The 26,224-nt window shown below is 48.3% G+C and overlaps 1 protein-coding gene across 2 annotated transcripts in view; it reads left to right on the forward strand.

Annotated features, from left to right (window-relative positions):
* The window catches only part of IRF2 (interferon regulatory factor 2), a 43,704-nt gene extending 34,310 nt beyond the window's left edge, over positions 1-9,394 (forward strand). For both annotated transcript variants that reach the window (XM_050895636.1, XM_050895637.1), the window contains exons 8-10: positions 1,168-1,332; positions 6,585-6,631; positions 8,041-9,394. In XM_050895636.1, the coding sequence (XP_050751593.1) occupies positions 1,168-1,332; positions 6,585-6,631; positions 8,041-8,352 (524 nt within the window). In that variant the 3' untranslated portion in view covers positions 8,353-9,394. The remainder of the gene's footprint in view (positions 1-1,167; positions 1,333-6,584; positions 6,632-8,040) is intronic.
* Positions 9,395-26,224: the final 16,830 nt, after the last annotated feature.

Raw genomic sequence — 26,224 nt, forward strand, 5'->3', positions numbered from 1 at the left:
CTGTATGAAGATTGTTCCTTTTGAAGGTTTATGTTCCAGTGAAAGAATATCTATAGTCCTTCCCTTTCTTTTGGACAGCTGTGGATTCAGGTTAGCCATCCTCTGAGACAGCTCCATCCCCGTGTGCTCTTCCGATTTAGCTAGTGGCTTTCCGCTCTGTGTTGGATTAATGCAGTTGTCATGTGCTCATACTGCTGGGATTGATAGGGGAGTTGTACAAGACAGAGGGAATTGTCTGAAGCAGCTCCAGAGAAGTGAGATTCTGGCTTTCACCATACTTTTGCTTTGCTTGGTAACTTCTTGGTACCTCGGTTTATTCCCCTGTTTCAAAAGAGTGTGGTGTAGCACAGTTAATGTCTGCAAAGCATTTCAGGACACTTGCAAAACATCCATGGTGCCTTCACTTTGTAGAAATAAATAATGTTCCTTTGGTATTAAATAACCTGTGCCTGGGGGAATAGGAAAACCCTCTGTTAATAACTAACCAGACCGTAGCTTTCTGTCACAGACCATGGGGATTACAGACTACAGATACAACTGTGGTTTTCTACATACCATCAATGGCATTGCAAGGATCAGTGAGAATAAGCATCTAATTGGAGGAGAAATTTTTCACAGATTCATGTCATGTATAAATCAAGAGTCCCACCATGTTTTACATGACCATGTGGCCAGTTTTTTGCATGCCAGTTCTGGTCTTCTGGTGCATAATTTACATGAGAGCATCCAGAGGCCAAGGGATGCTGGCAGCTTGCTGGGGGAGGACGCTTTCCCAGATTAGGAGAGAGTGCTGTGGTCCGTATGTCCTGGTGAGACCGCATTTCTGGGTGGAGGAGGAGTGTGGCTGTGGTCTTCCCTGGGAAAGCCTCTGGACAGCTGGTGTGTCAAGGAGGGCTCAAGGACATTGTGTGTGAGAGCCAGGGGAGAGTTAGGCGTTTTCAGTCATCACAAGTGGGGAAAAAAAGTCTCTGAAGGTGATGGAAACTAAATAAATCACACAGGTTTCCTTTAGAAGTGCCATTGAAAGCAGGTGGTGGGCATGGAAGAAAGGGCTGAGACGGTATTGAAGACTCACTCAAATACCAGGCAGGCTCCAAGGACAGGCTCTTAGAGATCCATCGGGGTCGAGGTGTTATGAGTAATCAGTTTTTTATTTCTAACCCCAAGTTGTAGGACAGCCGCACCTTGATGGCAGCAGTGAGGAGCAGGTGATAGTTGCCAATCCTCCTGATGTTTGCCAGGTAGTAGAGGTGACAACAGAAAGCGACGAACAGCCCCTCAGCATGAGCCAGCTGTACCCCCTACAGATCTCCCCTGTCTCGTCCTATGCAGGTAAGCATCCTGACACTTCTTTACGCTCTTGTTTTGGAAATGTTTGGTATATACTGGGGGAAGGGGGGCTGTTCAGGGTAGCTGGTAAAGATCCAGAAATGTCTATTCGTCTGCCTTCTGCATTTTTAATGAAACTCAAAAACTCACAGTCCTCTACTCATTTCACCTTGGGAAACAACTTGGCAGATCTGAGGTTGGAAATGTAAGCTGCAGATTTTAGCCTGTGACTAATGGAAAAAGAACCTTTTTAGATGTAATGCAGAGAGGTCTTTTCATCTTTTATTAGAGGGGCATTTTCAGTGGTACAAATGATGTGCTGCAAATATAGTGTGTCCCCCTTGCCCTCTGACTTACTGAAGATTAAAGGTCTTCTCTGCTGTATGTTTCCTCAGTGCCTAGCACAGTGGGCACAAAGTGCTAAGGGCTGCCCTAACGGTATATAATGCAGAAGTGCAGCTGAGGGCCCTGGGGGAGTTCATCTGTCTTGTTACAAATAGTCTGCAGACTAGAACAGCCATGTGGCAACTGATAACAAGTGGTCCTGCAAGCAGCAGAGCTATGGACGTCTGGCTTCCAACGTCTGCCTCCCAGCTGGATACTCTGATATCTAAAAAGGGGTGAGATAACAAGCTTTTCCCCGAGTCAGGATGCTAATGGTTTCTCTTTTTTTGTCTGGTCCCTTATTTTCATAAAACTGGTAGGAAGTTAAGAGTCTTTGGCACTCATTTATCCCTTATCCAAGTCTGACAGCGTGTTCAGAAGTTGTTAGGGGAGAGCAGACGCAGATGCACACGTGGGCATATATAGAGTCCATGCAATCATATAAGCCTTATTTCCGTAGGAAGCAGGGCAAAGCCACATTTGAAAGTAGAAAAAGTTTCAGATCCAACCTGTACTTCCGTTTTTAACGTGTTGCTAACTTGCAAGCCTCAGGAGACTGGGTAGAAACACAAATGTCATCTTTTTAGGCAAACTTAAGTATTAATTGTTCCCTATGCAATTTATTATTTTACACATGGTTTTGCCTTTGACTCATTAAGCTGAAATTACTTCCAGACACATTTTTATAAAATACGTATTTAGCAATTTTTATCTTTGGGTCCTGGTGAATGGTATGATGTTGTTTTGAATAGCCTCCAATGTTAGTCTCACACATGTTGATAAATGATTATGCTTCCCAATGTGTTTAGTCTGTAATGGCCAAAGCATTTAGAAGGGCTTTGCAAAGCGTAAGGCAGGGGGATGAGGGTGCTTTAACTTATTAGCAGCTGGGAGACAGGGCCTTTGAAGCGTTTGTCCTCTTTCCAAATGCTTCTTGCAAAACTTTTCCCATCTCTGTGAACACGACAGTGATGGTTTCTTTTAACCTCAGCTACAGGACCTAAGTTCTTGGAATGCAAACAGAAGTCACTGTCTTGGTCTGGAAGTCATGGTGGTTGCTTGGGCTGGGACAATAGAGAAAGGTGGTCTGGTGACAGGAGAACCAACCTGACATGAGCAAGTCATGAGCTACCTCCCCTAAAGTCAATGCAACAAGCCTGCACAAGGAAAATGAGACATGACTGAAGTCTTCTGCTATCCCCTCATGTTGTCTTAGTATCTTAGTGGCCTTCAGCTGTCCTAACTTATACCAGGACCTGCTAGCCCATAACTCAGATAACACAGAGATGATTTCATGCCACTGACATGCTTTTGAATGCATCTCAAGGCAGCTCTTGATGATCCTGGTTACTCTAGCTAGAGGCCAGTAAGAGGTGGCGTACTGCAAGGGTCTGTCCTGGGACAAGTCCTATTTAATATATCAGTGAGCAGAAGAGGTGTTGGAGTACACACTTCCAAAGTTTACAGGTGACACAAAGTAGGGGACACCAGTCGATATGCTTGAGGGCAGCGCCACGATCCAGAGAGACCTGCAGAGACTGCAGGAATGGGCCAGCAGAAACCTTACGAAATTCAGCAAGGACAGATGCCAAGTCCTGTGCCTGGGAAGGGAGAGCCCTTTGCAGCAATGGAGGCTGGGGCTGATGGGATGGGGAGCAGCTCTGCAGAAAGGCAGGTGGGCAGTGAGCTGAACGTGAGACAGCAGAGCACCCTGGCCACAGAGAAAGCCACCAGCTTTCAGGAGCATGGCCAGTAGGTCTAGGGAGGTGATTATCCCCCTCTACTCAGAACTAGTTACACTACTTCTGGAGTATAGAGTCCAATCTTGAGCCCCCCAGTCCAAGAAAGATAAAAACAAACGGGAGCAAGTGCAGGGAAGGGCTACCAGGATGATCAAGGGTTGGAGCACTCACTCTCTGAGGAGATACTGAGGGACTGGGGCTTGTTCAGCCTGGAGAAGAGATGCTTTTGAGGACCTCATAGCAGCCTGCCCCTACCTGCAGGGATGTTATTGAGAAGTCAGAGCCAGGCTCTTCACAGCAGTGCGTGGTGGGAGGATGAGAAACAGCAGGCATAAATGGAAGCAAGGGAACTTGGTCCAGCTGGATGTTAGAAAAAATGTCACCTTTTTCACCACATGGACAGTCAGGCAGTGGAGCAGGATGCCCAGAAAGGTTGTGCTGCCTCCATCCTCAGAAGTTTTCAAGACCTGACTGGATAAGGCCCCAAGCAACCTGATCCAGTCCTGTAGCTGGCCCTGCTTTGAGCAAGAGGTTGGGCTATAGACCTCCTGAGGTCCCTTCCAGCCTGCATTGTTCTATGAACCTCTTGTTTTTTAAAGCATGCGTTTGCCCTTGAGGCAGGAGTGAGGACAGGGGTCTGTGGTTTGTTAGAACCCTGAAACTTGTAGGGCAGTCTTGTGACTATTTCTGGCTTGGTCTTGCTCCACACAAACCTGTACAGGAGAACCACAGGAGCCCTGGTCCTGTGCTCATGGGTTTGCTGAGTAGAGCTGCCTGCTCTGTCAGGTGCTACTGCTGAATGGCAGGAAAGAGTATGACCGTAACAGCTGTGCAGGAACAGTTAGTTTAGCTCTTCTGAAACAACAACAAAAAAAAGTAGCCTGAGGTATCAGCTGTCCTACAAAAATCTGTTTTATTTCAAAAACACCTCTAGTTCCTTTCTGAGGTTAGTCAGGCAAATGATATGAGTGGCCCTTGTGAGTTTTCTCATATTTCCACTGACGTCTATGAAATCCATTTTTTTTAGTACCGAGGCTGTTGTCAGCCTCCTCTTGTGTTTGACACTGATTCAAATAACCTTCTTGATTGAAATAACCTCTCTAACTTTCCATGCCCGAGTGGCTAGCTTCCCTGGCTTTGCTAACTATAGTGCTCTCTCTTGCTCAGCATTTTGTTATGTATAAACACCAAGGATGGATTCCTTTTCAGCTGCATCACTCTTTTTTTGTTGCCACATGTTTCTTCATGTCAAGGAGTATCTGTTTCTTGTCTTTATGTGGATTCCTGCTATTGATTCTATCTCCAGGGCCATTTCTCCTTTGCACAGATTAATTTCTGCCTCTCCTCCCCCCCAGTATGGCTTAATTAGCCAGCTTAATCACATTGGCACATCTCTCTTTACCTGGGCCAGTGAATGAGAAGCCTTGCAGAGTGTTAACTTCACAGGGCTTCGCTGTTAGATGTAATGTTTCAGACTGCTCCTCTGCTTACTGCACACTGTGGCAGAGACTCTGGCATAGGGAAGGTGCTGGCTTTGGAAGTAGTAGTCTGCAGTAGCTGAGCTGCCTGCTTCCTTGCTTCAGAAGGACTTTGGGTGCAGTTTAGATCCTGGGGTCTGAAAGAGCAATTCAGACCATTGGTTTACAGCCCTCTGCCTAAACCTAATGCTTAGCCGAGCCTCGAGAGAGCGGCAAGGTGCTGCCAGTCTCTCTGAAGACGTGCAGAGGCACGATCGACGAGGCACAGTCCATGCACCCTTAGCACTCATGTTATGTCCAGTGCAGAGCACGAGGTTGCTCTCTGGGAAGGCAGGATTGTGGTTTATGGTCACAGGGGTGCAGGGCTTGTGCAAAGCAGTCTGCATGAGCTAAAATGCATAACACAGAGTGGAGAGTGGAAATTGGGACTTGAGAACTCCCTTGCCTGCTACAGTAACTCATCACATTGTTCCTTCAGCCTTGTAATTTCTGTGTTCCCGTTGGCTTCGGGCGTGGATGAGCCGTATCTGCTCAGCCCTGGTGGGGGGGTTGGAGAAAGACCTTTTCCAAATGCTGTTGGTAGCCCGATAAATACCGAGGGTTATCCTCCCAGGAAACACGACACAGTGGTTCAAAACCCCACGAGCTGAAGGGGACCTGCAATCCAGGCCTCTGCTTTTCTGGGTGAGGGTCTGGGCACTGGGCAGCTGTGCTGGATGCAGCAACCATCGCTGCAGACCAGTCCTGAAAAGAGGGGTTTGTGCCCTGTCTCATGTATCTGAGGCACGGCACTCTCAACCAGCCCATGGGCCAGGAGCCTGACCCTCAGACACTGGGAGGCCTGTGTTCAGACACACGTGGGCTTGAAAATACAGTCAAAATTCCTGGCTTTCAGGCTCTTCTGCAAGGGAGGGATGCAGCTGCAGGAGGATGGCTGTCCTGCTGAAGCTGCACCCCTGTGTTTGTGCTCTGGTTGAAGGGGTGAGGGAGGCCGTGTGTGGCAGGGGGAGGTGATGGGGCTGGAGATAGTAGCATTTCTGCTTGCTCGAGTGGTGGGTGAAGGGTTGAGAAGTAGGCTGGGGGGGCTGGGCACGAGTGGCACAAGTGAAACAAGAGAAAAGTATAACAACAGTAATAAAGTGCCAGAAGTGACAACAAGCCCTTGAGGCGGCAGACTGAGATAACAGTTCATGAAACAAAAACACACTTATCTCCTCTGGGGTGGAGTTTGTTGCTGGTTTTGCAGGGAGATAAAAATAAGGATTTGGACAACTTTGCTCTTGCCAGGCCTGGAGCTGCCAAGACAGGGCAAGGGAGAGCGGGCATCCCCAGCTTGCAGGAGGCTCTTCCCTCTGCCCAGAAAGCACAAATCTACTACTTCCCTCTCCATTGCTGTCTTTTCCAGGGTATAGCCATGTTAACAGTGATAACCATGTGAATCTACCCCAGTTGTTCAATGCAGCTGTGCTGTATAGCCCTTGGATTGCTATTGCTGCGGCAGGGGGTCCATGTTCCTCCGTTGTTTTCTGGTTGTTTGGCTTGACTCTGTTTGCTTCCACTTATTGGAAGTGGATCAGGCCTCTTGAGCTAGATTTTGCTACTGTAGATAGAATAGCATGAGTTTCATTTTTGTTTCTGTTTTGTTTGACAGAAAGTGAAACGACCGACAGCGTTCCAAGCGATGAAGAAAATGCAGAGGTAAGTGTTTTCTGGATTTTTAGTACTTTAGAGTAAGGTCTCAAGAACAATGTCCTGAGGTATTCTTCCCCCTTCTCAGTTTGCAACTCTGTCTATGAGTGGAGTATTCATCTTAATAACAGCTGGAGGAGAAAAACAAACCAGGAAGGTTCAAGGGAGACAGACATTTGGATGATTGTCACAGAATGGGTATCTCTGAAAGTTCTTTCCTCCTCATCTGTCCAAACTACAAGGAGATTAATTTGCATGATAAGATGTTCTGGAGAGCCATCAACAGTGCCAGCTAGTTTGTTAATATGATGCATTGACATTGCTGGGTAGTGGGTATTTTATCTTGGTTGAAAGCGTGCCTCCTTTGTTTTCCTTAAATGGCACCTGAACTCATACAATTGGAGGAAATGCTTACATGTATGATAGAAATGCAACTTGAATGTTTGAGGTATGTGAGGCAAAAAGCTTTCCCGAGCAGTCAGTTGGGTATTGCTGGGTGAAAGGAATCCGTGGAGAAAATACCCACCGCAGGGACATTTCCTGAGCTGCACCTATGCAAAACCAGCACTCACCTTTTCTTTTGGGGCTGTCGTCAAGTGACCAGACCTACCAATCTCCATGAGCACTTAGGGGCCGGGGAAGCTCACTGAGGGCACTTAGATGCCCTGTGCTCCAGCTGCATTTTTGCAGAAGGCCTCTTGCAAATCTCTCTTCTGCTGTGCCCCCCAGAAAGCCCTCTGAATCCTCCTTCTTGGAGAACTGCAGCTGTATAAGAGCACGGCTAATCCTCTTGGTTTTGTCTCTTGTGTCTTGGTTAGGGTGGAGCCCGTATGTAGACTGCCAATAATGACTCCCCAAACCTCCTTTGACAGAATGTGCCATTGCGGCATGTGTGATGGGGAAAGGACTGGGTGCTCATCTTTCCTTAGCGAACCTCCTCCCTGTGATGGGGGACACACCATCAAGTGACAGTGGTTTTCCCAGCAGCCTCACCTGTGTTGACAGTTTGGGTGGTGCTGTTTGAGAGGTCTTGGGTTTCTGTGCCTGCCTGTTGGCAGGAGGATGCTCTCTCTAGTAACGGAGGAGACAATTCCATTTGGAGCTCTGAGTGTTTAGTCATCCGTGTCCGTTTTTGTCTCCAGCATACTGGGAATAAGGCCTTCATTCTCCATCAGAAGAGTGGGCATAGCCTCTTGAGTGCTGGAGAGCCACCAAGGTTTAGGCACACAACTTCAGAAAGGGAGAAGTGGCTGAGAGCAAAGACATTCAAAGCCAGCAGCTAGAGGCTCAGGCTTTTAGAGATGGGGTAATTCCTGTGCAATTTGTGGATGTTTCTGTCTTCATCTTGTTACTTGGAGCACTACGCAAAGTCATATTCGCTCATATAGTCTTCCCTCCTTTTTTTTCCCCTTTTCTAGGGACGACTTCATTGGCAGAAGAAAAACATAGAAGGCAAACAGTATCTCAGCAATCTGGGAATGAGGAACACTTCTCATATGCTTCCCAGCATGGCAACTTTTGTAGCCAACAAGCCTGACCTCCAAGTCACCATCAAAGAAGAAAGCTGCCCACTGCCTTACAACAGCTCCTGGCCCCCTTTCCCAGACATCCCTCTGCCACAAGTAGTGTCCACAGCCTCCACGAGCAGCAGCCGGCCAGACCGTGAGACACGGGCCAGCGTCATCAAGAAAACGTCAGACATCACCCAGTCAAGAGTCAAGAGCTGCTAAGCCTTTGACAGTCTGGTTTTTTAGCTTTGTTTTGTTTGGTTTTGTATTTTACGTTTCTCTAGGAGAGGTTCATCCCTTGACGCACACAAGACAAATCTAAGGTAAAGCCTTGGCAATATAAAACATTGCTGTGTCCGACTCCAGTGCCGGAGTGTTTTTAACTCAGGACTCCAGCCTTCAGTATGTACACCTGAACCCAGGCAGATTTCCAAGGTTGCTACGTAGGAAAACAACCCAAGAACTTTGGCCCACTCGCAGGTTCCAGTGTTTCATAAGAGGACCAACCAACCACAAGGGAAGTGGTGCTGCTGCGCTTCTTGCTGTCAAGGCTGTGATGGAACTGAAAGCCTCACAATGGAAGAGAAAATGTGAACTAGCTGGAATATTTTTAAATAAAGAAAAATCTATTGTGAATATTGTACATAGTGCAGTACTAGCAACGTTGCAGTCTGCTTCTGCACCTTATTAAGAAAGCACTTACGAAAGGCCTTTTATTACCTTGCTCTACTTAATGGCACATTGAAGGTCCCTCCCCACCTGTATTCTTTTCCAAGGCTATTCTTGCTAAAGTGTCTTTAAAGAATAGAGGAAAGGAAAGGAAGTTAAAACTTCCCATGTGGATTTCATACGTTTTAAGACTGCTTTTCTCATGTTTGTTTCTAATCTGCTATGCTTGAATGCCGCGTGGTACAATAGGAAAAAAAAGAAACCTATTACAGAGATATTATGCAAATTCCCAGATTTAAAAAAAGAAGAAGAAAAATACTCTAATTCTAACCAGAGCAAGCTTTTTTATTTTTTATACAGGGGAATATTTTATTCAAAGTAAAATTCTAAAGTGAATATAATTTTTTTTAATCTTTTCTACAGCAAATTTATAATTTTAAGATTCAGTCCTTGGTTATCAGCAGTTATTACATCCTTGTGGCACATTTTTTTTTTTTAATTTTGTAAAGGTGAAATAGCTTTTATGAGCTCATGTAGCAATCAGATTATCCTGTGGATTGATAATAAATATGGTATATAGTTAAATTTTTAATAATCCTCTTGTTTGTCTCTCTCTTTTAATCTTTCAGTAGCTCCAGATGGCATGGGTTTGAGAGGTGAATGTGACCTCTCGGAGTGAGCAATTAGCATGAGCCGCCTTGACAATTTCTGGAGTACCCATCTAACAGGATGGGAAGTACTGTGCTTGAGGCAGCTCGAGGCGGAAAGAGGAACTAGAGTTTAAAGGTGGCGTACTCAAGTTTGGCCTCACGTGCAGAGGTTGGGAGTTGGGGCACCTCTTCTGCTGTTATTCCGTGGTTGGGCTTTGAGCAAGTCACCTCGTGGAAGGGATCTTGTGAAAGTCCATTCCCCGCCCAATGCAGGCTCAGCTGTGCTTGCCCCGTTCCTCATAGATCTCTGTTTAGCTTGCTCGCAGTTTCCTTGTCCAGAAAAATCTCTTTTTACAGAGTTTCAAGCAATAACTCCTTATTAGTGGAATGAATCAGAAGTCAAATAAACATTCCCCAAGGCTTTCAACATCTACCACGTGATGGCAAGTTCTGATTCCTCTGGGTCTTTGAGGGAAGCTGTTGAGTATCTAATTAAGGGTGCGCAGTGGCTTGCAGGGTTGTGTGATGGTGGTGAACAGGCTGTGCCATAGACTTTGTGAAGCACTGTATGCTTTGGGCTGTCACTGGCATGGGCAGAAGTTGAGAGCACTTACCCTCTTGCGGTTTTTTAAGCTGTTGGAAGTTGCACAGCTTGATTCAGGTATGTAAAATACGTGGACACAGAGTGTCCTTCAGGTGTGATCACCATTCTGATACGAACCTGACAGCTGAGCCGAGTGCCATGTATATTGGGCTGGTGGGCAGTAACATGCACAAAAATGGCTGTATCACAGGGAGATGTGCTAACTGGCTATTGAAAAGGGAAAGCAAACAGTAGGATTTTGCTGTGCTCTTACCCTGATGCCACAATTCCAAATTTCATCACAAGTCCATGTGAAATTTGCAATTTTGTCTTGCCAACCCACTGCCTGTGGCCCGGGAAGACAAGGTTAGAGCTTTGGTTAGGGCTGGGAGGAGCAGGAAGCCCCCAGGGGTATTTGAGGTGAGGCTGAAAACTCATAGTGGTTAAAATCATCGTATGTAACTTTCTGGTCTCTGTCCCTTTCATTTGGTTGTGCATTTACCCTTCCAGTGGCCCTCTGGTTCCAGAGGCCACAAGGTTTGGTCTTCCTCAAGGAGGTTGTGTCTACGTGCGTGTGTGTGCAGGGGTGTTACAGTGAGTCTCCGGCATCCCAAGTCCTTTGCCGGCAGGGTTATGAGGCTCATGGCAGGTTTCTTTTTCTTGGTTTTGGGGCTCACTTGGGATTATTTTTGTATTTTCTTAACGCGGTCTGCTTTCGTTTTGCGGAAGTTTTTCCAAACTTCCCAGCTAAAGTTTGGAAGTTGCTCTGTAGCATCTCCTAGCCCCTTTTAAGATGATGGGCTCTTGTTTGTTAGGGAGGGACCTCATAGGGTCACAGATGAGCTGAGGCTGGAAGGGACTGCTGGGGCACATTGGGTCCAACCTTCTGTTGAAAGCAGGATCTTAGAGTAGGTTATCCAGGGCCCTGTCAAACCAAGTCTTGAATATTTCTAGCAAGGACATTCTCTTCTAGGCTTCATGAAGCCCCCTTTCTTCCAGCCTTTCTTCGTGTGGCAAGTTTGCTGCCCTGCGGCTCGCCCTCAGGGTAGTGTTGTGGTGGTGTGGTTGGGGCTGGGAGCTGCAGGTGGAGAGTGGCTGGAAAGCGGCTGTCCGGGGAGACTTGGGGCTGGGAGAAGAGTTGTCGTCTGATGAATTTTTATTGTGGGGAAGGAAGAGTTGGGTTAGGTAGAAGAGAAAGCCCAGAGCTGCAGTTGTGCTGGGGCTGGGAAGGGGCTGCGAAACTCAACGGAGGGCTGATGCTTGAACCCTCCTCTCGGGAAGGCTTGTTTTTGGAAAGGAAGGGCTGCAGCGCCAGGGCTGAGGCTGAGCCTAGGGCAAGGGTCAGGGCTGAGGGAAAGAGAAGGCTCAATCACTTGGGGCTGGAAAACATCATGCAATATAAACTAAACACTGGCGCTCATCTTCTCTGAGGAGTATTTAGTCTGTGGACGGAGAGAGACTCTTGCCTCTGGCGCAGCCTGGATTTAGCTTTAAGACTTAAGGCCAAGAGAAAGTGCAGAGGTAGGGTTGTGTGGGGGCTGGAAAGCATCTTCTGAAGTAAACAGAGCTGACTCAAGGCTTTTGCTTTTCTGAAAGCAGGGCTGCTGTTTACCTCCGCGATGGCCTGCTCTCTCCTCACCGTTCAGACTGGCAGTGTTAAATGTTGGCACGTCTGTGCAGGCCTCCAGGCAAGCGGCCGTGTCCCGTGCATTATATACTGCGAGAGGCAGTGGGCTTTCCTCGTTCATAGCAGCAGTTTGAGCTCCCTGCCCCTCGCCCACAGCACTGAGGAAGCATCTTGGAGGCCTTGTAGCTTCCTGCAACGCCCCTTTTTATGTCTGACCTTCTTGCACGAGTGCTCCCTGACCTCAGTCCTGTGTGTCCATCTGAGAGAGGGAACACATTTGCCCTTGATGGTGAAACATTTCAACTTTCTCAGTCCCCGAGGCTCACTCAGGTGCCTTTATGGAGCCTGACCTCCAACAGGGCTGCCGAAGAGGAGTGAGGACTGAGCTGCCTTTTCTGTGCGTCTGGGTGAGAGCCTGCCTTCAGCAAGCCTTGCTGGTCACTGGGGTAAAGAGATGGTTGCCCAAGGGCTGCCTGAGTGTTTCTAAGTATATAAATGCTTGTCTGCAAAGTAAACTGTCACTTGCCAGGAGGATTTGCTACTCTTAGCATCAGCCATCTGAAACTTAGGAGTAGTCGACGGGGTAAGGCAGGCACCTCCAGTTTAGCCCGTGCATTAACCTTTGTGTAGCTAAAGCAAGTTATATGGTCACATCTCGCCTCTGGTCATTCCACGCGAGAGTCGGTGCCAGCCTGCTGACGGCCGGGTAACTTGGCTCACTCTTCCCTTGATCCTGCGAGAAGGGCAGCTGAGCTGCAAAACCACTAACCCCCACCCTGCTCTGGTAGCTGCGCAATAGAGACACACACACATACCTCTGGGAACGGCGTGCATACTTGGTAAATTCTCCTCTTCCCAGGGCTTATATGTTTGAAGCTCTTCCAAGAGGTATCCAAGCACGGGAGTTACAGTACGTATCCATAACACTGTTCCATCAAAGAGAATATCCACCACGCAAAGGCGGTGACGCCTCTGCAACTTGCTCAGACCACAAGCAGTTGGCCAACTGCAGGGTGATGTAAATGCAAAGGAGGTTTTCTTCGGGCTGGGACATCAGACATTTATTCTGAAATGCAATGTTCAATTACATTTGTTATCCATGCTTGCAAAACTACGCAAAGTCATAAAAAAAAAAATCCAGCCTTTAATAGTGCAACCACCAATTCGGTTCTGTAACACTGGAAAACAGATGCCTGTCCGTTAGCACTACAAGTAATACCAAGTTAGTGTCGTTGTTCAATTTTGTGATGTGGTCAGCAGGCGAGCCTGCAGAAATCTCCCTGAGCGGAGGCTGGGAGGGATGTAAGGGCCAGGCTCGCACTGTGCAGCACCCACACAGCTTGTGCCCGTGCTCTGACAGCTCAAGCAGTCCCCTTCGGGGAAGCTCAGCTAGCAAGGAGCTGTGATACCAAGGTCTCTGGCAAAGTCTGATCCTCTCGAAAGGGCTGTTCACAGGGCTCAGGTAGGAGAAAAGTCATCTGGGGAGCAGCAGAACTGGAGAAGATGGATATGCTTGGGATCTGGGCTGTGTTCACAGGTGTTTCCTGGGGTGGGGGCATTGCTGAAGTTCCCCTGTTGGTTAGGGCACTCACACAGCCTCCATCTCTCCCACCACCCAGTCTCCTTGTGAACTTTCTAGTGAAGGGTTAACCTACACAGCAGCTTCTTGCTCAGCGAAGACCTAGTGAGAGCTGTCTTTTCTATCCAGGCACCTGTCTTCTCAAACTTGTAGGAACTTTTCATCAGTAGAACACGTCCTACTGCAGAGTTGTAGAACAATTTGGGTCAGGCGGGACCTCTGGAGGTCACCTGGCCCAACCCCTGCTCCAAAATTTCAAAGGTGGGTCAGGTTGCTCAAAGCCTTATTTGGCCAAATTTTGAGTATCCCCACGGATGGAGACTGCTGCCTCTCTGGGTCCCTGCTCAGTGGTTTCAAAGTGTGAAGGGTGTGGGGGGCACAGGCTGATGGGTTCCAGCATGATGACACGCATCTCAGATCCTTGGGAAATCGGAGGTTTAGAATGTGGAGCTGAAGGCTCCCCGTGGTATCAGCTGGGGACCTGGCTGCATGAGATATTGCAGCCGCAGAGAGAGCTGCTTTGAAGTCTGAGAAAAAGCGAGGAGTGGCGGTATTTAGCGAAAAGGAGATTATAGAGCACAGGCTTCTCCTGTATTTGCAGATTTACCACAAGGGGAATCACCCCCCTTTTACTATGGGTGCCTTTGCCCTCGGCTATCGCTGACATCCATCGCCTGGGCTTGTGATTCTTGCATTTTTCAAAATCAACTGGAGTCAGCCTACCGTCACTCGGAGAAGGCACCAAAGTATAAATATTTCCGTAGCACCTGAGAAAAAAAAGAGGTCAAGTACAGGGTCTTGGGGATTTGAAAGGTGCAAGTCTGACACATGCTGTGAGGGTAATTTTACACGCTCTTCTGCTCCCATCCCAAACATGAGTTTACTGAGCAGATGGTGCCTCGAGGTAGATGGTATTTGCATAGGGGGAATATATATACCTGTGTGTAGATGAATTTACAAACAAAGCAGTTAAGGGAAGCTGGGTTAGATCTGTTTGGAGGGGATCTATTCCCTTGCCCAGGAAAGCTAAGCCCAGGCATGTCCATTTTTTGCAGGAAAGTTAATAAATGAGCGTAAATTATTTTTTTCTTGGGTTTGGAAGGGGCCAAGAGAGCTGCTGGAGGACTACTGCAAAGGCAGGATCATTCTTTCTGTAACTCAACTGAAATAATGGAAAAAAATGAGGGAGAACATGAAAAAAATGAAATAATGGCTCCAAGCATAAATTTATCCAGGTGTGCTTATGAGTCACATAATGTTACAACCCAGGTTCCTGCTGGTGTCTGGAGCTGCCACTCTTGACGTCCTCCTGGAGCCCGGTGAGATCCTCACACACAAAGATACTCAAATCCCATTCAAAATGACAATAGGTGAGTCAGCTCAAAATTCCCCAGGACCACGCCCTTACTTTTTTTTCCCCAGCGGGTAGCGATGGCTTCGGTTCCTGTTTGTGTGCAACCACCTGGCCGTCCCCCTCCCTCCCTCGCCTGCATGCATCGGTGTCGGGGCAGGCAGTGAAGCTTGGTTTATATCCTGATGCACTTGCACCTTTGTTGGAATTACCTGGGAGGCAGTAGTTGCACGTAACCTGCACGCCTCTTTGCCACAGGACTGCAAAATTCATTCGCTCTGCACTTGGATAAATGGGAGAAAGATGCATCTGTAGGAAGCATGAAAACTGCCTGTGCCTGTCCACGCTTTGGGTTTCCTCAGGGCTCCTTGGAGTCACCAGGTTTGCTGCAGGGCTTCTGCCAGGGCCAGCAGCAACTGGCTTCGCCTTTAAATCATTTCCCTCTTGCCCAAGATGCGTCTCTTTCTCTTTTCCTTCTCTCACACCCTGCTTGCAGCTGGGGCTTCCCCCAAAGAGGGAGAACGGGCGCTGCCACATGCTCTTTGCTCTGGCCTCTCCCTCCCCATCGCTGACTCTGGTCGGCTGCCTGGTGGGGGAGCCAGGAGGTGGACACGGCGCAGGGCTGTGCGATGGTGGCCTTGGAAGGGTGCGCACAAGGGCCAGGGGCCGGGACCCCTGGCTTGCGTCCTCAGATGCCTGGGGCAAGCGGTCCCTGCCCCTGCGCCCCTTACGGCAGCATCCTGCCTGGTAACACAGGCGACAGGCTGAGTTAGCTTCGTCCCCGCTGCCTCGCGTTAGTTGTTTTTGCTGTTTGTCTGTTAATTGCTTTTGCTGATTGGTTTTCATGAGGAGAGGCCGGTGGTGGGGACGTGCCAGCATGCGTGCAGGCATTTCTCCTGCCAGAGAGGCTGCGCTGCCTCCCTGCCGATGCCGCCGCAGAAGAAACAGCCCGATGACCTTTTCAGCGAGTGCTTGGAGGAGGGTTTCCTCCTCTGCGGTAAGAGCAGCAGGTGCAGGATTTTTCTGTCAACAATAATGAAAATAGTGGTGGGGAGGAAGGAAACCACGGGGGCCAACAGCGACTGCTGCCACAGACAGCGCTTTGTTGGGGACCCTGGGCTTTCTGAGGAGGTGAAGGCAGTTGCAGTAAGGCTTGGGATGCATGAGATTCAGCTGCTGGACGTTACAGCTCCTTGAATGAGCTTTTCTCTGCGTGTGGCAGCTTTAAATAAATCAGCAAAGGCAGAGGAAGCCCTATCCGAGTTCAGTGTGTTATTTTTTGATGCGTAGCTGATGATAGGTAGCTCCTTTGGGCCGGTTCTGCTCTCAATTACACGCCTGTAGACTAAATAATTCAGCAGCAGCTAAAAGGTGTGCTGTCATACTTCCCGCAGTTGCAGCTCCAAGCACTGCCCGGCCTCCTCGATGAATTTGTGTTCAGAGCTAATTTTGGACTGCCGTCAGGAGGTGAAATGTCAGTGGAAATGGCTCCTTGTTTTATACAGGCTAATGTTGGTGTAGAGATGGTGGAGAGGAACCAGAGTTACTGTTTTTATTTTAGTTTTGTAAGGACTACCTCTTTCAGACCCTAGTGCTGTAGCTTCTCTCTGGAGAATACTTGATAGCGCTGCCTTCATTCCCTCCGCTCATTTGATGTATGGTTTCTCAGCTGATTTATACACCTCATCCTGCCCTTTAAACTTAGTACCTTTGCATATGTTTTTCCAGACTGTTTCTTAGGAGAAGGTGAACTTTTAAGGCATCCAAACCCAGGCGGCAGGCTGGGAATTTGCTGGGGTGCTGAGTTATTAACCCCTCACAGTTTCTGCCCTGAAATGTGGGGGAGCAGCAGGAAACTGGGCGGGTGCTGAGGACGTTTGCTGTAGCACTTGCTTTTGCATGTGCCCGTTTAAAGATGTTATCTCTCACAGTCCATGTTGTCAAGTTTCAGTTTTCGGTAGTATTTTTACTCTCAGGCAAATTTGGGTTTTTTTTTTTTTTCCTTTCTTCAAAGAACTAAAAAAAAATAATGCCACCCGACTCACTGTAACATTTGAAAGGCCATTTTTTGTTCCTGTCGCATGTGACAAGGCGCAGGTCTATCGGGTGCAGCAGCCAGGATACCTTTCTGAATGCAGTTCTCTTAAGGGCAAGAAAATATGGACATGTCAATAAGGGTGCAGGTTTGTTTCTGGTGCAAGCCCCCAAAAGCTAATGGCTGTTAAAACCTGTTTAATGCCTGTGGCAGTGGGGTCAGTCTCACCGCCCAGGGCAGGCTGTGCCGAGCTCGCAGGAGGTAGCAGCATTCACGTTCGGCCGCCCAGGCATCCATGGGGCTGCTGCAGTGCGGCCCCAGCTCCTCCTGCATTCGTTTTTGTTTTCCATTTCGCTTCCCCTCACCGCTTGCTTTCTTTGGCTGGGTTTTAACTGTTTCACACGTGCACGGTGTGACTCCAGCAGCTGGAGCCTGCTTCATATCCCTTTTGGTCTGGTCCTCCTTTATCCCTCCTCCCTGATCGCCTTCCCCTGCACGCTCCCCCATCAGTTTGCACGGCCCCACCAACCCCCGCCACCCCAGCTCCCGATTTTCTCCAGTTAGTAAATGAAAGAGGAGTTGTATGGCTTGGTGCTTTCACCTTCTGATAAGTAGCCTCCAGCAGTGCTCTGGGCATCTGTAGGGAACACACTGACGCCGTCCTGTCCCCGGGGCAGAGACCAGCATTGCTGATTGCGCTGCCCAAGCCTTTTGCCTCCAGCGGACAGCCATGCGATGGAAGAGGATAAACCAATTCACATGGATTCTATAAAACACGGCACGGAGCAGCCCTGCGTCAGCAGTGTGGGGCTTTCCCCCGCCCCAAAACACTGCCTCACTCCTCCCAACATGATGCAGGGGGCACAGCTTGGGCAACCCTGTGCCAGTGGGGGTACGCATGCACCCATGCACCCACGCAGCCTGGCTGCCTTCACGGGACGCTGCGCCTTCCCGTGGGGTGCTGCGGTACCCTGCTCCGCACAGCCACATCACATCTGGCATGAGGGCAGAGGACCCTGCAGACAACGCTGTTCAAGACGCCTTTCCCTAAAAGCTGTTTCCCTGAAGGTTTCCGCTGCCCCGGCACACACGGCGTGACTCATCCTTGTATTTGCACTTTTTGCAGCTTCCTTTTGCGTTTGCCATACTTTACTGGAGAAAATGAGATGATTCCTGTTTTGCTGGAAGGCCTTACAGTGCCGTGGCATGGTGCATTTTGGGAGAATATTGCTATGTCTCCGGCGACTGCTGCTTGGAGACACAAGTTTCTTGGTACTACAGACAGACTTTATGAGCATTTTTTGTTTGGTTGGTGGAGGAAAATTTACAGGGAAAATGTAAATGATGAGCATGAGCAAAGCTGATACAAGACCTCTTCATGAGCATTTCAAAGGGCTCTTCTAAAATGAATCAAATGTCAGTGCAAACTTTCTGCAAAAAACCCTAAAGATCAGTTTAGGATCAGTTACCTAGAGATCAACGATCCGCTCTGCCATGCTCAGCCCCCTCCGCTCTCCTGGGGAGGCTGCCGAGCACCCGCACGCCTCACGCCAGGCTGAGCGCATCCTCCCTTGGGGACTGGGATGCAGCCGAGCATCCCAACCGGCTCCTGCCGCAGCTGGAGAGCGGCAGCGCGGTGCTCCCCGCCGGCACAGCAAATGGTAAATGTGAGCTGGGGAGTTCACGACACTGTAACGGCAAGTCTTCCTTCACACGGCCATGTGGCCACCTCTGCTGAAGTTATCCTTACCAGAGCTGGTTCATTTTATGGTTTTATGCAGTTTCAGGTTCCAGATCGGATAGAAGAGAAGCGAAACCAGGGCAGCACAATAGATAGCAAGGAATTACATTTACGGCAAGTTCACTGAAGTCTGGTTAACTGGGTTCTAAATAGTTTTACTTAAATCTCTTAGGTTTCCATCTGAATGAGGTCTTTAAAAGCAGACAGATGAGACTAAATCAAGTTCACTGTGGGCTTAGCTGCGGGAACAAGCTACCCCATCCCACTGATCCACTCTGACTGTCTGCAGCAAATGCTAATTTGAGGTAACATAGCCTTGATGAAAGGGAAAAAAAGGGAATTAGCTAAAGGAGCATCTGTTCCAGGGGGTCAGAGGGGTGATATTTTTATTTAGATGCTTTAATTAACCAAACACGATCTCCTTGTGCAAGCAGCTTCTCGCTGCTCCAGGGGACGGAGGGCGTTCAGGCGCAGGACGGCCATATCCGTGGCCGCTTCGTTAGGATCATTACCCCTCTCGCTCTCCGCGCACGTAAACACTGCAGACCCGCCAAGCTAAAACAACGTCCCAGCTGGGTCACTTCAGGTAAAGCCAACAGGATGTGCAGTGACTTCCCTCCCCTCGGCAGCAGCACAAACAGCCCCAGCGCCCCGCCGCCCCGCCGGGAGCTGGTACCCGCGGCCAGATGCACGCTGTCTGTCAGCGGCGGTGGCTGGCACCCTCTAAACAAGAGCTTTTTTTTTTTTTTTTCCCCTCCCCATGCTAAATGACGCACGGCACTGGGCCTCTCGATTGCCTTACAAAGGAAAGCCTGGGCTTGGCGGGAGCGCAGCTGCCTGGTTTATTTTTGTCATCCTTTGGATGTTTCTTCGTGTGCTGACTTCAAGGAAGTTGTTATGAAGATAGGCTTCAGTTTTAAAGAGCGGCGTGAGGAAAAGCAAGCTGCCTGCCCTGAGCCAGTTGCCTCCAGTGGAAGGGGGGAAAGGCCGTCAGGGACGGGGTTGGGCTCTGAAGCCCAGAAATGGACCTGAACACTGCTGGATACCAAGGACGGAGGAAAGTGGGGTTGAGGGTTTCTAGAGAAGTGCTGCTGTGGGATCTGGGGAAGAACGTCCTGCCCAGCACTTCCATTGCTTTCTCCAATGGCTTTGGTTGATCTGGAGAATAACATGGCTTGTCCCTTAGAGCTACAACAGCTGTCATGGTATATCCCTAAAGCCTGTGCTAAGTAAGCCCCCAAGCTCCTTGTTAAGAAAGAGCTAGTTAGCAACGATATCCTCCAGGACCGCTACCCACACCAGCTCGGATGCTGCTGCCCGGGGTACGTCTGCATCAGGAGTGCAGGGTCTGTATGGCCATGCCCTGACGTCCAGAGGGCTCAGGCTGGTGGGAACCGCTGTAGTTCACAAGCCAGTTGCATTTTGCGCAGACACCTCTCCCTGTGGCAAACCAGCTGTGTTTGGCCCAAGCCTGCGCTCCCTTTCTGAATGCTATATCTTGGTTTGAGTAGAGCAGGGACCCTCTTTCTTGGAAGGGTAAATCCTGCTCTTTGGTAAAAATTTTTGCCCAATTTATGCCCAGAATTTTATCTGCATGATAAAATTTGTCTGCGTTGACTGAGGCCAGTTCTGCTGGATTTTTGGCAGAGACCAAGCTGGTGAAGACCTTACTCTTAGAAGTGTCCTCTAGCCTTCCACTTGGTTTGAAGATCTTTTACATGCCCCTTATTGTAGCAGCAGCACCCTTCACAAAGTTAAGGGTCATTCAGTCAGTCAGTCCTGTCCTTCACCTGACAGTCTGCACATCTCCTTACGCATCAAAAAATACCAGTAGCTGTTTTTGATGCAGTGCTGCCCTGGAAACTCACACTCGATACTTTCTACACTGGGAACCCCACACTGTACATCATCGCTGCTTTCCAGGATCCAGGGCAGAGCCTGACCGCCTTGTTTCCAAGCTGCCTACCTTCATGCTTACAAATGAAACAGTATAAATAATTTATAAACTCTTTTTTTAAATTAAAGATCATTCCTCTCTGGCCCCATTTCTATTTAAAATCCTGCTAAACTGACTGTCTCCTGCAAATATGGGTGCATTTACTATCAGATGGGCAACACTGCCCAAGAGCATTGGGCTTAGCTCCATTTTCATCATGACTGGGCAGCAGTTTGGGGAAGTCGGACCATATCTTCCATAGGGACCGCACTTTCACTCCGCTTTTGTATATCTCTGGTAGGTGTTTCTGCTCTGCTTGGAGCAAAACTCCTTTTCTCATTGCTTCCCCTGACTGAGTAAATATGCGCTCAGTGCCGTGGCATTGTTCTTTAGGTTTGGGCTGTTTCCAGCTGATTAATTATTACAGCCACATGGTAGTTTTTACAACAGGAGGACAGGGATGTGCGTCAGATCACTGGCCCGACTGGACCAGTATCCTGTCTCCAGGATTTTGGACAAGTATTTTGGACAAGATTATTGGAGCCAGGGCAAGTTTAGAGTGAATTTTTCCTTGGTAAATCCTCCCAGAGTTTACTAATCAGCATTTTGGAGAGTTTATGAGCTGGAGGTTGCATATGAATGACTGTATTTAATAGTCCTGATGGACACGCCTTGTACAAATGTGTCTGATATTGCTTTTTGACCCTGTTCATGCCTTTAGGCACTCCAATATTCCCTGGCAATGAGTTTCTCCATCCAGCTACATGTTGTGTGAAAAAGTACTGCTCTTCAAATGCTTCAGAGCAATTGCCTGATAATTTAACCATAAAAGCATTCTGATTTTGTCAGATATACAAGCTACGAAAGTGAAGACATGCCGTATGTGCTCAGATTTCCCAGAACCATGCGCATGGTTTGGGCACACATTATATCTCAGTTACCTGGACAAATGCATTAGCAAGTGAGAGTCTTCAGTGGACACTCCCTGGGCAGACATAACGGGTCCCACCTCTGCAGGAGCCCAGCTGAGACCTACAAAAACTAGGTTTACCGGGTCACTGGGGCACCAAATGGAGACAAAAGGTTGCACAAAAGCTGCTGTTCATCGGCGGGTGCTCCCGGGCGAAAGGCAGTGGGGTGGGTGTGCAGGGGCCCCGCAGCGCTGCGGCGGCAGCAGCGATGACTTCCTGGGGCACCGACCTGAACCAGGGCCGACCTTTGCTTAAGGGTCCCGTGGCATGGACTGGAGCAGCGTAACCGTAGCGAGGGACTAAAAATAGCAGCTAGCTAGTCGGTGCCGTGCTAAGTGCGTGGGGGTTTGTACGAAAGGTGGGTTGGAAGAAGCACTGCCGACGCCAGGAGGCCTGCCGGCGTGAGCAGTGCTTTCAAGCATCAGCAGCTGAGCATAAGCAAGTGCATCGCCGGTCCCCGCTGCTATGGAAAGTGCTCCGGGGCTGCCTGCCGTCACGCTACCTGCCTGGCCATGGGGGTACGGCACCCCCTGAAGAGACAGCGCATGCAAATGTCTTGCACATCTGTACTTCCGACCGTGCAAAGAAAAAAGCCCATCGTGTGCAATGAACAAACCTATTTTTGAGGGTTTTGTTAAAAGCTCTTCCTTCACACCGTTGTCTAGTTTTCACTGAAGAGTGTTACTTTCTTTCAAAGAGGAAGCAGGTGCTTAGAAAGGATTTGGTTTTGCAGTGGGGGGAAACTGCAGGACGCATGGCCTTAGCTCAGCCCCTCTTTGCCTGGTTCAGAAAGCCCCGCTCTCGGTGGAGCCGCTTGCGCTGAGCATCCCTCCAAAGCCCAGCCTACGGGATGGTGGGCTGCAGCCGGCCTTACCTTCCCGGGGTGACCCAGGGTGCACACACACTCATGCGTGGGCACACACGTGCCTGCACACACACGCACAGGCTGTCCCCGCAGTGTGAAGGGCAGCAAGCTGTCTTTACTTTTTCTATCTGATAAAAAGCAGAGATAAAATACAAGTTTCTAAGGTGACAAAATGGAGCTGAAAACAAGTGTTGCTATCAGTCAGGGGCCATATACAGTACTCTCTACCTTTGGGAGTCTAGCAAACTTTAGCTAAAAAGCCTAGACTTGAAAGGGAAGGGAAGGGGGAGGAGAGAAAGGCAGTATATCAACTGTTTCTCTGTCCTTCCCTCTGCCTACAGACTTCTTCTAGCCTTTTTCCCAACTTGGGTGAAAGTGGCCACCAGGCTGAGAAGTTTTTGAGCAGGATTTAGTAGCTGGAGAAGCAGCTGGCATGGCTGCTTCTCCAGAAACCAAGCTGAAACCAAGATTTTTTTCTCCTAATTCACAGGCTTTTCAAAGAAATAAACACAGGTAATGAGTTTTAACCAGAGATTTATTTTATCTCATTGCTTCACCAATACTTTGACCATTTCACAGCAGCTGTGGATGAAATGCTGTTTCATTATGCAGGACTTACAAACCTGGGGAGAGTTCCCACTAGCCACCCTCACTTTCCTTCTCTGACAGCGGCTGGCACGTGTGCCAAGCTGGGGTGGCTTTCCTGCATGTGGCCACGGTGTCTGTGCCCAGACGGATGCTCCATGTGGCCTTGGGGACCAGCAGCAAGAGGGAGCATGCTAGAGACTGACCGATTTCCAGGCTTTCCACTGACAAGTGACCCTCAGGGCAAGGCCAGTGCAGAGTTGAGGAGCAGGGGTTGGCTCCCTCTTGACACCCCACGTGAGAGTGCCTGTCCCCTGGATAAAGCTGAGCCACAGGAGAACGGAGCTCCATGTCATGCTGGGGATGGAGTCTCCATACCCCGAGCTAGTCCCTTATTTCTGGTTTGCCGTGCCATGACTCCAGAGTTCATGAGCGTATGCTGAGTCCTGAATTGATTTATTTTTCTCTAGCAGCAGTGAGGCAATTTCCAAATGCAATAGAACATGATATGTGATGCATACATCAGATGTCATCCCCACTTTACCGGGACAGTGCTAAGACAGGAGTCTGGCACACAGCAGTCTCTGATCCACGTTAGGCACGCAATCACCTGTTTTAAGCCTGGTTTACCTATCTGAGGGAGAAGCATGCATTTTCTTCGTGCTTCAGGAGTGGGTAACTGCACCCCATGAGGGTTCCTCACTTGTCTTAAGCCCCATGCAATGAATAGTCATGCAAGTTCTTGAGCATCTTGCTTGTTCATGCTGGTACAGCTTGCTCTGTTCACGGGCAGGAGATGCTCTAGCACACTGAAATAAGCATCTGGTTTGGTCTGCAAAACCTGTGTATTACCTGTGCATTCAGCAGAAAGCAATCAACCTGCAGTATTTTGGTGTGTAATTTGTGAAGACTTTTCTCTTTAAAAAATTGCCACTGCATTGTGTTAGCTGTTTGTGGCAGCTGCTTCCGTTCCCCCCCAGATGTCTGGTATTGCTCAACGCAGGGGCTGCCTGGGCATGAGCAGGGGAGGGGGACGGCATGCTCAGCCCTCCCCGTTCAGTGGTGCTTTGCATGGGCCCCGCTAAACGGAAGGGAGAAAAGAAAAGAAACGGGAACTTCTTTTTGGAATAGTATCATCCCAAAACTGAGAGGAGAAGCGAAATTTAAATAAAAAGGACTGGTTTTAGTAAAGGGTGGTGAACTCGCTAACCTTGCAGTCAGCAGTTCCCATGCTGCAGTCTATGGAGGAATGGCTGGATTCAGTGCAACAGTTTCAACTCCTTATTTCCAGTCACTAGTCCATATTAAATAGCAGCTGGTGTTATATGAAACATTCCCTAGGTATCTTCCAATGCACAGGGAAATCTCAGAGTACCTCTGGAGCGCAATTTAGCCAGAGAAAACTGCTTAAGCCTCAGTTTCCGAGTTATTACTAAAGCATTACATGAAAGAAGGTGCAGCTTTGTACATCCACTGTGGTTAGTATGACATATCACATATTTACCTTAGCCTAAAAAGAAATAGCACTTTGACTATTTTTTCTGTGTCTGCATTAGAGGTCAGAAAAAGAAACAATACCAAAAGACAAAGAAAGAGGAAAAAGAATAAATACCAAACTTATGGTTGTGAAATCACACTTTGCAACTGAAATTTCCCTCAAAAACATCTGAGACAATAGAAACATGGGCCTGATTTTCGGATGAGTAAGTCCATCCTATTTTCACTTATGAAGGCCGATAGCAGCACAGTGGGAACTCGCACCCAGCAGGGCTTTCAGAAGTGGGTGGGTGGTGAGACCAAATGGCAAGTCAGGAAGTTTTTGGCATCAACTGTAGTGCAAATCTGGCCTGAAATCCTCGTTAAGCTCTAGGAAGAGAACCTGCTAGCAGGTACCTGTGGCCTCGCAGGTATCGCTGGGCACTCGCCAACTCTGCTCCAGTGGGGAAAGGGTCCTGAGATTTCCTCTGGTTTCATCACTGCATCTCCCAGGTATGGTCAAAACCAATTTCAATCAAAAGGGAAACCCTGTTTGCAGATTGCAAAAGGGAAAAAATAGGATAAACCCAGGTGTTGTTCTGTAGTGTATATGACTAATCCATAAAAGGATGCACTGAGTTACAATTTCTTTAGGAAAATAAATGAAAACTATGACATGCTCCCCCACAGCTTCCATCATAGGGTAAAACCAGTGTGATCCAGAGGTCAGAAAGCAGTGTCTCCTCTCAAAGAAATGCAGGACAAAGCGTTTCTTGAAATATCAGTGAAAAGTATTGTACTGGGCATTTGATAAGCTTCCCATCCTCAGGATGATATTTGCTTCTGTTGCTCTGGGAATAAGAGAACATTTCATATTCCTTAGACAAAACTAGGCTAAGATGGAATTACAGCTGGGAGCAGATTAATAAACTCCAAGTAAAACATATTACAGGACCGTAGCAATTATCTACCAAAACCAAGCACGCTAAAACTCTGGAAAAATCAGACTTGCAGGTAAATTTAAATGGAAATGTAAACACATGAACACAGGGAGACACGGGCTGCCAAGCGTGGCAGGGATGATGGTGCCCCTGCAAGCATGATGGCAGTCCAGCCCCAGTATTTCGGGGCAGCGCCTCATGGGATACCCCCGCTTCGTCTGCTCTGTGTTCAGGTGATGGCCCTGAGGCCTTGCTCTTCCACAGTCTTCCCCCTGTTTAAATGAAAGTATATGTGAAAAATGGTGCTGGTTTATTTTCATCAGGACTAGATATTATCCTGGAGCTCTTCCATCTTAGCTGGTATAGACACTAGCGTATGTCCGTCCAAATCCTCTAGTGTACGATTAGTTCTATATTAAGCAGTCAACTACAGCATCTTTATACAGGAACTAAAACCAATTAAATCTTCTCTTCATTCACGTGGTCCAATGTAAAAAAAGAAACTGTAAAAGAGAGCAAAGCTTTAAAATTAGCCAGCTACCACCAAAAGAGGTATCAAGCCATAATACATAATTGCCAAGCTGCCTATTAAAAAAGTGTATCTATTAAACTAAAGCATTTCATATGCCTTCCACCAAACTTCATCCCAGTCCACCAAATCACTTCAGCACATCCTCGGACTGATGGAGATTCTCATGTGTTGAGCATTAAATACATACTTTTGTGCTTGGTAGGATACTGGCTTCTCGGAACAAGCACCACTATGGCAAGTCAGCCGGTGCTGGTGGCGCTGGTGTTGAGTGAGCACCGCAGGACTCAGAGGCTGCTGGTTCAGATGAGGACATCACACGCTGTTCTTTCCCGGGGACGGTTGTAAGTTTAATTCCCTACCAGACGTTGTATTTTATCATACACTGTAAATGGTTCCTGTACGACTTGTTCTAAAAGCCCTCAGTTACCCCCTATGTACTGAAATAAGGATTGGAATACATCCAAATCATACTAAACCAACTCATTAGCTATATTTACATTATACTGACTATGTAGTAAATGGGGGGAAAAAAATACAGGATATGCTGCATAAT

The sequence above is a fragment of the Gymnogyps californianus genome, chromosome 4 (genome assembly GCF_018139145.2).
Source record: "Gymnogyps californianus isolate 813 chromosome 4, ASM1813914v2, whole genome shotgun sequence".
NCBI lineage: Eukaryota > Metazoa > Chordata > Aves > Accipitriformes > Cathartidae > Gymnogyps > Gymnogyps californianus.